At 36.9% G+C, this 13,319-nt stretch overlaps 1 protein-coding gene and 1 long non-coding RNA gene across 2 annotated transcripts; one reads left to right on the top strand and one right to left on the bottom strand.

Moving 5' to 3' along the window:
- Positions 1-1,095: 1,095 nt before the first annotated feature.
- Positions 1,096-4,596, top strand: LOC309488118. Its single transcript, XR_014202023.1, has 2 exons — positions 1,096-2,726; positions 4,150-4,596. It is a non-coding gene; the product is annotated as an uncharacterized lncRNA (long non-coding RNA).
- slc6a14 (solute carrier family 6 member 14) lies at positions 4,449-12,896 on the bottom strand. The gene is made up of 14 exons (XM_082156133.1): positions 12,739-12,896; positions 12,435-12,603; positions 12,011-12,142; positions 9,323-9,460; positions 8,892-8,994; positions 7,737-7,869; positions 7,468-7,608; positions 7,150-7,378; positions 6,489-6,614; positions 6,283-6,401; positions 6,072-6,171; positions 5,882-5,991; positions 5,611-5,778; positions 4,449-5,484 (listed from the first exon to the last, which is right to left on the bottom strand). The coding sequence occupies exons 1-14, from the start codon at positions 12,802-12,804 to the stop codon at positions 5,347-5,349; spliced, it is 1,872 nt and encodes a 623-aa protein (XP_082012259.1). The 5' UTR covers positions 12,805-12,896; the 3' UTR covers positions 4,449-5,346.
- Positions 12,897-13,319: the final 423 nt, after the last annotated feature.

Raw genomic sequence — 13,319 nt, 5'->3', positions numbered from 1 at the left:
CTCTACTGCTGCATGTGCAGCTCTGTGAGTTCCAGATTCAAATTTCAAACATGCATAACTTCATTATTGTTCCTCCATCAATGCTTTTTAATGCACTGTCAGTGTTAATAATTACACTATCATTTTATGTACCCTACAAGGAAGGGCTCAATGTTGAACAATTTGTTTTCATACTCTATCTTTTGTACTCTTTACATATATGATTTTTTTAACATAAAAAGCCATCTGAAGACCCTTCTGGCATTTGATTGATTATATTGTACTTTATACTATGAGTTGACTAGAAAACAAATGACAATTTCGTTCTCTGGTTGTCGTCTTATGCAACAAATTAAAAATAAATGAAAAATGTTTTTATGGCAATGTACTTTAGGTCAGGCTACTTCATATCTGTTGCTTCCTGACAATCGGAGCAACTCAGGCATGGGATTCTCCACAGATGGTTCCCTGTCCCTGTGCAAACAACAGCCAGTGTTTGGGTTTGACAACATCAAGACCTTCCAGGGCACGTAAAGCATTATTTTACCATCACTCTAATAGTTTCCATTATATACTTTCCTTTAGCTAATAAAATGTCAGTAAATGCTGCTTTCAGAGGTACTGTAGTCATCAGTTTTCCTGCTGTTGGTACTTGCTGTGTACAAACATAGAAGTAGGTACGTGAGGTTAGGCTCTTTCCTTAAATCTTGCACATAGAGGTAAATCTGTTTTACTGGAAACTTTATAGATTCATTGGCTGAAAAAAAAAGTAACTTTGGAGGTTCCATGGGATGGACAGTGGACCTTGATGATGGTCTGGAAAAATAGACCCTTAATATATATATATAAAACTCTGGAAAGAACAAGCAAAATGCAAAACCTGTGTAGTATCAACAAACAATTATTGTTCTAGATTTCACATATGGTAACATTTCCTTAAAAAAAAAAAAAGAATATATATATATATATATATATATATATATATATATATATATATATATATATACAGGTGCTGGTCATAAAATTAGAATATCATCAAAAAAAAGAATATATATATATACATACAGGTGCTGGTCATAAAATTAGAATATCATCAAAAAGTTTTCAACTTAACAGGTGAAACTAATATATTATATAGACTCATTACATGCAAAGTGAGATATTTCAAGCCTTTATTTGTTATAATTTTGATGATTATGGTTTACAGCTTATGAAACCCACGAAATCAAAATCCCAGAAAATTTGAATATTACATGAAATCACACAGTAATTACACAGTAATACCATGGTCATTGAACCAGGTTTTGGTTCGTTTGGCAGTGTGGGCAGGTGCAAGTAAAAAGTACTTTTTTTAAGTAAAAAGTACTTAAAGGGTTAGTTCACCCAAAAATGAAAATTCTGTCAGTAATTACTCATCCTCATGTTGTTCCAACCCCGTAAGACTTTCGTTCATCTTCGGAACACAAAGTAAGATATTTTTGGATGAAATCTGAGAGCTGGCTCACTCCTTCATAGGCTGCAAGGTAATTGAAACTTGCCAGCCCATAGTTAGTAAAGACATCGTTAAAATAGTCCAAGTGACGACAGTGACTCAACCTTAAGTTTATCACGCAACGAGAATACTTTTTGTACGCAAAAAACTATATATATACGTTTTATATACTGTATAAATAACGACTTTATTCAACTATTCATTTTCTTCCGTGTGGGTCTCTGATGTGAGTTCAAGAGAGAACTGAGATGATGACACAGATGGGTCTTGATGTAGTGTTTAAAATGGTTCTAAAGTGTGCATTTCCTGGATGTCCGAATCGTGAGAAACCAACGAGAAAAAGGTTGCGCACAAAAAGTATTCTCGTCGCGTGATGAACTTAAAGCTACACTGTGTAACTTTTTTAAATGATGCTTAGCAAAAAACACTTTGTTCTATCAAAAGTATATGTGCTCATTCATGTGTAATTACTTCCACCAACTAATAAAGTATTCTCGTAAGCGTAAAATCTGCCATTTATAATACATACGAGCGAGTCGCTCGAATGGCGGCAGCCATGTTGTGCCTCCATCTTGAAAATACATTAGCCAAAGAGGGACATACCTGGAAATTCAAGCTTCGCCTTTCGCGTTTTACACTCAGTGACTCCGTGACGAATGCGAGGGGGAGATTACTCGCGACTGCCGGCAGATTTGAAAGATTGCTGAAGATGGAGGATCACGCCTATTTTCGAGGACATGTAGCAGAGTCGCCAAGGAAGCGAAAGAGAGAATTAAAACGTCAACGCGACAGGCAAATCAGCAAAACCAAAGTCAATATTGGAGTAACTTTTCCCAGATGGAAAAAGCTCATGAGGAGCAAAGATTTTAAAACGGACACCGAAGTTGCCTGCTTTCTTCTCGACAGGTAATTCAGCCTATTTGTGTAAATTCAAAGTTTTATAGTTGCTTGTCTAACCATAGCATGGTTGTGCATAACGCCAGAACGACCTCTAGTATAACTTGCGTTACTTTTCCTCGCGTCAATGGTGAAAAAGTATTGTTTACCTTGTAACATAAATCTGTGCTGCGACGGATCACAGGTGATGAATAGTTTTAACTAGGAACACTCATGGACGAAGTCGAACTGGAAGCCATGTTAATCTTGGAATAATACGGCCACCGTAGGAGTTAAAACGCCCTCAGAATTGAAAGGAACAGAAACTAATATTCACTGGGTAGTCATATACAATTTCCCTGCTAGATGGGGGAAAATTGTCACGACACGCACACGAAAGGGTGATAGTCCAAGTGCAGTTTTATTGGGTAATCCGTAATCATATATCCAGGAACAGGCAAAAGGTCAAGATCCATGTAAGCAGTCCAAAAACAAGAAATAAACACTTAACCAAACCAAGACAGACTCTGGGAAGCGGGTGACAAAATACAAGGATTCCAGAACAAGTGATAAAACAGACAGGGTATAAATAGACAGACACTAACAAGGTGAGTGGGAACAGCTGAGTCTGATAATGAATAATGAGTCCGACAAGGGTGATGGGGATTGTAGTCCAATAGTGACTGACACCTGTGGGGGAGGAGGACCTCTAGTGGACACCAGGAATACGCAAACCAGACACTGTGACAAAAATATCACACAGTGTAGCTTTAAACGTACAGTATGGAATTTTTTGCCACTAGGGGTCGCTAACCTATTTACAATAACAAAGGCGTAGTTTGATGACGCAACATTTGCTAAGAATTATGGATCTTGTAGTCAACGTCAAGCCGACCGATCTAATCTATGGATCTAATAATGTTTATGGATGACTGAATACATCGATGCTTTTATCATGACTGTGATATGAAGCAGTTCGGGATTACTAAGAGACAGCTATCAGCTCCACACGAGTCCCGCATAAGGAATATGGACATTTCATTCTACCGAACTAACGTTACACGCGAGTGCAGAATTACTACTCACAGTCACAGGTCAGTTTATTAGACAAATTAAACTTGTGAGGTAACGCAGCGTTGTTTCACTTGGTCTAACATTACACTATCACACTAAACTGCATTTGAATGTGTTGAAATGTATATGTTAGTTTGTCTGTATGAGACTAGCAGTAAGCTAGATCAACATTAGAATAACATACAGATCATATTCTAACATTTCATCATGTTGAGCTATATAACATTGATTAGGTTTATGTAAATGTCCTCATAAATTTAATAAAGTACATGTAGAAGCGGTCGAAGTCTCGGACGTGGAGCTCTCGTTTATATACTGTCTATGGGAGCTCTAGGCATCTCGAAAACACCGCGCTGATATTAATTCTCGTTTTAGTTCTCCTTTTGTATCCAAAGTCTGCTTGCCATGGTCCATAATGTTTGAACGAAACAACAACAGCGTGCAAATAGACATTGCGAACTACCGTCAGTCGCTTTGGTTACTATCAGAGGGCTCTGGTTCATAGCTCTGGTTGCCATGGCAGTACGAGCGGAAACCAGGGACAACGCGGATATGACGCCATTGACGGCGACAAAACGGAAATAAAGAAACGGGACGTTTCTCGAATTAAATTACAAATTTCTCCAGGTTTGAAAGTTGTTGGAAACAGTCGGGATAATGTAAGTACACAACTAAAAAATATATATAACATAGATATAGTGATTTTTGCTATTTTTAAAGCAAAAAAGTTACATATTGTGGCTTTAACGATGTCTTTACTAACTTTTCTGGGCTGGCAGATATCCATTACCATGCAGCCTATGCAGGAGTGAGCCAGCTCTCAGATTTCATCAAAAATATCTTAATTTGTGTTCCGAAGATGAACGAAAGTCTTACGGGGTTGGAACAACATTAGGGTGAGTAATTACTGACAGAATTTTATGTGAACTAACCCTTTAAGTATTTTACCCGTACTGAATGAAGGCTCAAAGATGCATTAGTCCTCAACACCCAAGAGACATGCCAATGAAAAACAAGACACAGTAGATTTGTGAGGAGAGCAATTACATGTTTATTTCTAAAATTGAAATAAAACTGAACTTATTTAAATAAATCAAGGTCGACACAACAGCCTTTTAAACGTAAGCACTCAAGTCTCAGTTAAGCTCAAGTGCTCAAAAAGGGCATAAGCAAACCAATATCAAAAAGAAAAGTTAAACCAATAACTTCAAAAAGGTCTTTTCGATATAACGGATAAATAAAATAATGTTAAGAAAAATTAAATAGTCAAAGCCTACTCTGGACTGGTTTCAGCCTCATCCCCGGCTGCAGTCGTGCCTTCATCTCATATAAGGAACATGCGATTTACAACATCCTGCTAATGCACTTGCATTCACATAAAGTAGCCTTGTTGACAAGTTTGGGTGAGTAAGGCCAAAAAGCACAAGATATAGTACCTTCAATGACCTGTAGATGGCAATTACATTACATTTACTCAAATACGTTACACCATTGATTAACAATATGAATCATATGTACCTAAATGTTTTCTTGCTCCCCTTTTTGTGATAAAAATGTTTGCAATATAAGATGCAAGATCTTCCAGATTGTCTGGTAATTATACCCATATTGATTAGTATTTATATGATAGTTATAGTATTGATATTCATTAAATATGAATATTACATTTCAATTTGGACATTAAAAACATAAATGTTACAAATTCCATTAAGAGCACCTAAAAAGATAAATGTAAACAAACAAACTTCTCATAAAAGAAAAAACTTCTCATTAAAAATAAAATCCACCAAAAATTTAACTAGAATGCAATTAAGTCATACAAAGGGATTCAAAGTATATACATTAACATGTTAAGTTATCTTACTTACTAGTTATAAACTACGGAGAATAGTGCTACATACTGTTATGATTATGTTAAACATTTTTTACAACCTAGTAGTGAATTTATTTGAGATTACAAATATATTTGCATCAGCCACGCCTCTCGTACCGTAACGTTCTCCTCTGTGACACTCCAAGTAAGGACCCCAGTCCTCTCTGGGAGAACAGGCTGCTTTGATACGCTGTACGACAAAATACAAGAGATCAAAATGAATAGTGCATGACTAAAGAATACAATGCACCACTGATATACTATGCATGTTAATATCTTAATGCCAACAGATAAAAATGTGAACATTCTGCTTTACCTGCCAGGGGCCTCCACTAGCTTTGTACACATTCCAGATTGCAAGAATAGGGATCCAAATGAGGCAAAATGCAGTCATACTCCAGCCCAGGGAAATGCCCCAATCTGGGTATGCAACTGAGCCATATGTGGGGGACGTAAAAGTATACAAGGACCATACAAGAATAATCTGCATTAAAAACAATAAAACGTTATTTCACATCATTATTGATTACAATTTATATATAGATCTGTGTGTGTATATATAATGTGTTTAAAAATCATGTACATACAGAAAGAACCACTGGGGTGATAAAGAACCAGCAAGCTCTCCACCATATCCAGAAGAGGGAGCTCTTGGCCCCAATCATCATCTCAATGTCCTTGATGAAACGATTACCACCTGAAAATGTACCTCATGAATTTTAGAAAAGGGCAGAACAATAATTGAAGAATAATATAACATATTACTGATATACTTACCGTAAAGGATGGATAAACCCATGACCTCCAGTAATCCAGCAACCAGGAGAATCCATCCAGCACAAAATGTGTCAATTAAATTCACCCAGTATATTCCTGCCTTTCAAAACATAGATTTTAAAAGTACAATTGGGTTCATTTTTTCATGGTGAGTTGGAAAGACTCTCTGAACCTTCAACCTAATCAGTGCTGTTCAGAACAGTTTGCCTACCCCAGTGACGCACGGCAAGCCAAGCAGAAAGAGAACAATGCAGACCGTTGTCGTAACAAGTCCCCGTTTGGACTTCAGAACTTTGGGATAGGCATCTTGAAAGCAAGTGGTGATAACCTCTGTAGACAGATCACGATTCTAATCAAATATTTGAGTACTGATTAAAAAAAAAAAAAAAAAAGATTTATTATAAATCTATTCTTTACCTATTCCTGCAAACTGGGAGTCCAAGCCAAGGGTAATAAGCATGACGAAGAACAAGATTGACCACAGGGGTGATATGGGCAGCTTAGAGAGGGCATCAGGGTACGCAATGAAGGCCAATCCAAAACCTAAAACACAAATTGCAACTTAGCTTCTTGCTAAAACTGTTTTAATTGTTCATCCAAAGATGATAAAGAACCTTCTAGCTTGTTTCCACCACTGAATAAAAAAATTTAAAAAAGGTAATTGAAGTTTATGTCTTGCAATTATAACTTTATAACTCGCAATTCTGAAAAAAGTCAGAATTGCAAGATGTACGCTTGCAATTGTGAGAAAAAAAGTCAGAATCGTGAGAGAAAAAGTCGCAATTACATTTTGTATTTTTTTATTCCGTGGCGAATACTATACCTTTCAGTCAACAGTTCTTAAAAGAACCATTTTTTTCTTAGTGTGAAGAACATTTTATAAGCTAAAGAACTTTTTTCATTTTTAAGAGTGTATACTGTTATTTATTTATTTTTTGGTTAAACTATTACTTTCATGACAAATTACTAATTGTATTATTTGCTCTGTATTAAAAATTGTTCTGCAAATACACACTTTTGATTACTTGTTTTTGACTTAAAATGAAAAACAACACTGCATTTACATTTCTGATCTTACCTGCATTTGCAACTTCTGACACTGGTTTCTGATAGACATGCGCCATGTGCCCAAGGATAGAAAAGATGGCGAAACCAGCAAAGATGCTGGTGCCACAGTTTGTAACACACACAATAATGGAGTCTTGGTAGCAGTTGTTGTAAAACTTATTGTAAGAGGACAGAGCCATCAAACCACCCCAAGCAATGGAGAGAGAAAAGAAGATCTGAGTAGCTGCATCCTTCCAAACCTACGAAAAAAACAGCCTATGTTAACTCTACGATTTACAGTATGTGTATTCCGGTGCGGTTAGACCATTGTGTTTCGATCTTTACACACCTCAGCATCAGCCAGTTTGGTGAGGTTGGAATTTGAACCGATGTAGAACTCGATGCCGTCTTTCGCTCCCTCCAGAGTTGCACCACGAATTAACAAGATTAAAAGGACGAGGTAAGGGAAAGTAGCTGTGAAATACACCACCTGAAACATACCATTTATGTTCAATTGAATCCAAAATGCTCTTGCCGTCTTAATACAATTTATTGTACAGATACAACTTAATGTTTCTGGGGTGACTGAAACACTAACCTTAACTAGTTAACACTAACCTTCCCAGAAGACTTGATGCCTTTGAAGAGAGCTGCTCCGACTAGTATCCAGGAGAGCAGCAGGCAGAGGGCCAGATGCCACACCACTGGCCCCGTCTCATTCATACTGCTAGTGCGCTGAAGAGCCACCTCACTGAGGACAAATAAAAAGTTAAATGCAGAGACAAGAAAGGAAAACACACAAACATAACAAAAAAGAATGCAGAGAATACCAGTTGCATACAACGCATGAATGAATGAATGAACGCACGCATGAATGTGTGTTATACTCAGGGATCATGGTTGTTTGGAACAGGGTTCATTTCTAGGTTATAACAGAGTATCAAACATGTAACATCTGCAAGTTTGCCCTCGTGACATGTACCCATTGACTCTATCAATCAAGACTAATGATTAAAACATGCTGAGGTTTAGATCATTAAAAAAAAAAAAATAGGGAAATAAAAACAGTAGTATTGTGAAATATATTTCAAAAAAGTTTTCAGCAGCTGTTACTCCAGTGATCACATGATCCTTCAGAAATCATTCTGATTTGGTGCACAGGAAACATTTCTTTTTATTATTATCAATGTTATCAAAACAGTTTTTGTGGAAACAATGGTATATCTTTTTCAGGCTTCTTTAAAGAAAATAAATGTATCAAATCTTTCGTAAAATTATAAATGTATTTACTGTCACTTGTCCTTGCTGAATGAAAGTATTACTATCTTTAACTTTTGAACAGTATTGTATAGTTACCGTTACCATTAACATTATACAATTCTTAAAATATTATAAATGATTCTAAAATCAGATAAATGTGTTGGGTGCCAAACATTTGACACGTTTTACACTTACACTTTTGTGTTTGTGGCTTCCGCATCTTACTGCCTTGTAAACATCAAAAGGCACAATAAACCACCTAAACTTCCTGTTTGCACAGGAAATACTTCAGAACAGGAGAAACTACACACCGCAAGTCTTTAGTGCTGTGCCAACCAAACTGACACAACCCAAAACCCAAAACAGGGTCAGTCACAAATGTAGTATCTATTTTGAGATATTAAACATGTCTGTATTTTATCCATGAAGAACGTGGGAAGAAATGAAAACCGTGCCAACAAGCTCTGGTTTCACTGACAAGCAGGTATTGTATAAAAACAAATGTCAACTTACTCCCAGTATTTCTCGCTGAGGCTCTGGCCTGCTGAGAAGTCATCCTGGCAGGTTTGATTCTCAGCAGTCACATTCAGTGCTGCAGCAGAAACGTTGTAGGCAGCTGAAATACAACATAAGGTATAAACAACAATTTACTGCACTATTATTTGATTGTACAGTACTGATAAATAAATACTTTGAACATGCTAGTGTTATGCATGCTATGGTAGTTAGATCTAAACTAGTTATGGTTATAAACTCTTATCTTTAAGCACAGAGCAGTAGGGAAGTTCCCATCAGAGAAATTTGTCACAGGGTTAAGTGCGAAAATCCCTTAAAAAGCCAGTTCATCTGGAAAAATCCAAATACTTTCATTATCTAAGCAGAAAGTCATGGTATGTCTGACACAGCAACATTGGTCTCTTTAGAGGAGAAGCAGTATGACAAACCTGTTGAGCTGCAGTTCTTGACACTCCAGGGGAGAGGATATTGAAAAGATGCAAACAGGTAGTAGATACTGTATGCAATGATCACATTATAGTAGATTGCCACAAAAGTGCTAACCAGCATCATTGTGATGCCGACACCTACAAAAGATCACATGAAAAGATACGTTTAAGGTATAAAATGACACATTTGAATAAGCATGAACTTGATTTGCACCTGTTGGCTTTTTAAGTGTCTGCAAACCTCCTTAAATATTCATGTAAAAGTCCTGAGGGTATATGTAAGTATGCAATCTTCATTTTAACTGTGTCAGCAGAGTATTTGTCCTTAGTATGTCTCAAGGTTGGTTTAATGCATGTACAAATTAGCCCTGAGGTATTTACCAGATTAATGGACCTCAAAATAATGGTAAAAGTCCACCTAAATCTTTGGTGCATATCTAAGAAACCACCTCTCCAGCTTCTAGATCTACCAATGTTAAATCTGGCGTGAGTAAATGATGATGGTATTTAAGTGCCCCTATTATACAACTTGACCCGCCCCTTCAACGCAAGATTCGCAAAATGCTTGTTCTTGAAAGATGGGTCAGTACTAGAGGTCTGCACGGGCTTTAAACTGAAGCCCGAACCCGGTCCGTAACCAAAATCATTTAACCCGACTCGATCTGACCCGACCATTACGGTTACATTTAAAGCTCGAAACCGACCCGAACCCAAGGCTCATTCATTAAATATTAACCCGAACCTGACCCTGAGTTTTTTGGGACCCGTTGGGCTCGGGTCGGGTAGCACACCTCTAGTCAGTACCCAGTTTAATTTGGACCATCTTGCTCCTCAGAATCACAACCTGTAAGTATGATTAATTATTAGGGGTGGAGCGGTTAACAAAATCCTCTGTTCGGTTTGTATCATGGCTCTGTGGTCACAGTTTTGATCTTACGAATAGATACATTATTGATAATATAAATTAAATCTGTGAGATTCTGATACAGCAAGAAGGGAGATGTTGTTCATTTCAACAGGCTTTTCATTTCTTTGTAAAAACGTTTTCAACTGTTGGCCTTAAACAAATTGTAGCTGAGAACAAAAAGAATTGGAAGAATAGGCTTTCTTGTCACTGTCAGTGCCTACATTTATTACAGTGTTAACTTTGTGGTGGCTCTTACAAAAAATTAATCTTTAAATGAAGAAAAATAACTTAAGGCTGTAGATTTTTATGGTGACATTTAGGCAAAGGCCACCAACATAAAAATAAACATAAGATCAACCAGCATAATCATTTATTTTCTTTAAAATAAACTCAACCACTTGAAATGAAAGTGCAGTATTTGAAAGAAAACCAAACAAATAAATATTATGGATTTTGTATCACAAGTCAATGTGTCACTGTGTTATGTAATTTAAATAAATTAAATAACAAATTAGCTGCCCTTAAATATGAAATACTTCATAAATAAAACTAACACACACTGCACTGTTTCAAAACAACATTGCTCTGTTAATTCTACATTCATCTTTTGCAAGAAGATTAGTATGTCCACGATTTCTGCTGAGAGACGAGACCAGCTTGCAGAGACAATATCCCCTGCTGTAGAGAAAATTCTCTCACTTGGTAATGTGGAAGTGTTTCCATTAGCATAAACAACACGTCTTTGCACAGTGCTTGCAAACTGTCACGGTTTTATCCACCACTTTCTTACCGTCGTTGTCATCATATGTAGCACTAAATCCAAAATGATCCCACACATTAGACCGAAAACGATACTGTCGGACACTCCTAACATTCGCCTACATGCCAAATGATAAAAAAAAAAACGTTACGCTGCGCAGACCCGAACAATACACCCCGTGTCTTGAACCGTGATAAGTGAACTGAACGAGATTTTTTCATGAACCGTTCCACCCCTTTTAATTATTGACTGTAGTTTTGTGTTTTATATTGTGTAGGTCTTCGGCTAACCGGCTAACTCACATTTTACTGTCTTACTGAAATAGTTCTGCGAAGCAGCTGTGGGCCACTATTACCTAAAATGGTGTCTTTTAATGCAGATTGTCTGTTGTTCTTATTACTTTGAGTAAAGATAAAGGATGGAGCAAGATTTGTTTTACAAACTTTAATGTTACATTAATCATTTACGTTAGTAACGTCAATGCTGATGTTGAGGAATTACAGTTGCAACATCTGTACCTAAAACGGCGAATCACTGAGAAATGTCCTGCTCAAGTCGTCCTTGCGATGGAGGTTTGAGTTGAATAACTAGTTCTTCCAATGTTTCACATCGGACTCACGCTCAGATTGATACTGTATGGTAAAATCGACGCTATCGTTACTGTCTTTACAGTGTATACAATCGCTAAGGATTGAGGAAGCCTCCGGAGCTAAAGTTCAGTTACAGTATGGTAATGTGTGTTTTGTTTTGGACACGTGCTGTACGCGGCAGACCAATCACAACAGACTGGGCCATCTGGCCAATCAGAGCAGAATAGGCTCTCGGAAAGGAGGGATTTGGAGAGACTGACAAGTCGTTTGAGAATCACTGAAAAATGTGGTGATGTGCAATGTATATAATGAGAAAATGTAAGTGTTTTTTTACCTTTGATGCATGTAAACCTGTTGTAGGAGACCTCCAAAACAAAATCAGGAACCTTTAAAGTAGCTTAATAGGGGCACTTTAAGTGCTCATATGTTACCTTGCAGAATGGGCACAGCTTTCCACACATTGATTGGGCCTTGGCTGCAGAATTGTCCAAAAGAGCTCTCCATAAAGAACAAGGGAAGGCCAGCAACAGCTAACATGATAGTGTAGGGGATGAGGAAAGCCCCTAGAAATGTAAAGGAGATGCAGTATTCAAAAACAGAGAGAAATATAAGAGACATTTGTGTCTATCTATCTATTGAAAAATCTATCTTTTAAACTAACTAAATTAAAACATAAAACTATTTAAAACCTAAAACCTGTAAACTTCAAACCTTCAAACTTAAAGCTGTTAAAACTACTTTAAATTGTCTGGTCTAGCTTTCTCAAGCCAACTTCAAAGTTTGTTTATGAACTTTACTCATCTAGTTTCATTTATCATGCACTGATTGTGGAAAATCTTTTCTAAAGTTACTTACCTCCCCCATGTTTGTAAGCCAAATAGGGAAATCTCCACACATTTCCAAGACCAACTGCATAGCCGATCATAGAGAGCATGTACTCTCGCTTGCTACTCCAGTTACCCCTTTCAGTGTTCTCATCTTCATGCCCAACATGAGGATCTGGGTTGTTAGACCCATCTTTATCCTGCAAAAAACAAACAAAAAAAAAAACCTTAAATTTATAACAAATCACATCACAAAAGTTGATCTTCAGTTGGTCTTGCTTTACAATTTTCACATTTGCTATCATTATTATCAAAACATTCCAATAAATGTATACCTTCTCGACTGCAACTGAGTTTTTGAAAAGCACTCCTGTAATGTTGTTCAAGTCGTATTTCCTCATTCTTCATCAGTCTCAAGAGCGGCAGCTAAAGTGATAGATACACCTGTCCGAGTGAACTTGAGGAAAAGCTGTACCTACATGGTAGTCTTATATGGTTGACATACACCCCTCCCCACTTCCTTTTAACATGACAAAACACCACACGTGGTGTGTTCATCACAGTTCAGCACACATTACTGATTATAATCTCGTCTGACGGAAATATTGAACTTTAAATCAGTATTTTACATTTTATCAGGATTTATTAATAAAGTTGTTTGGAAGAGTTAAATATTCTTGAGTGTGTAAATATATAGTATATGTAGAATATTATACAGTACAGATTGTTTTCTCATTTTTACATAGGAAGAACTGGGCTAATTTAGTCACATAGTGTCAAGTAAAAATGACTGTAAACCAAGGCCCCTGATAAACTACACTTACTCCATCAAGGGGACTTCACAGTCGTCTTGTCATAACAGCATGAACGTCAACTGTTCATGATTCAACAAAAAAAAAAAGCATGAGGTTTAGAT

This window comes from Leuciscus leuciscus (genome assembly GCF_965113295.1).
Source record: "Leuciscus leuciscus genome assembly, chromosome: 23".
Classification (NCBI taxonomy): Eukaryota; Metazoa; Chordata; class Actinopteri; order Cypriniformes; family Leuciscidae; genus Leuciscus; species Leuciscus leuciscus.
Note: the sequence above shows the minus strand (reverse complement) of the source record. Positions and strands in the feature narration are given on the sequence as shown.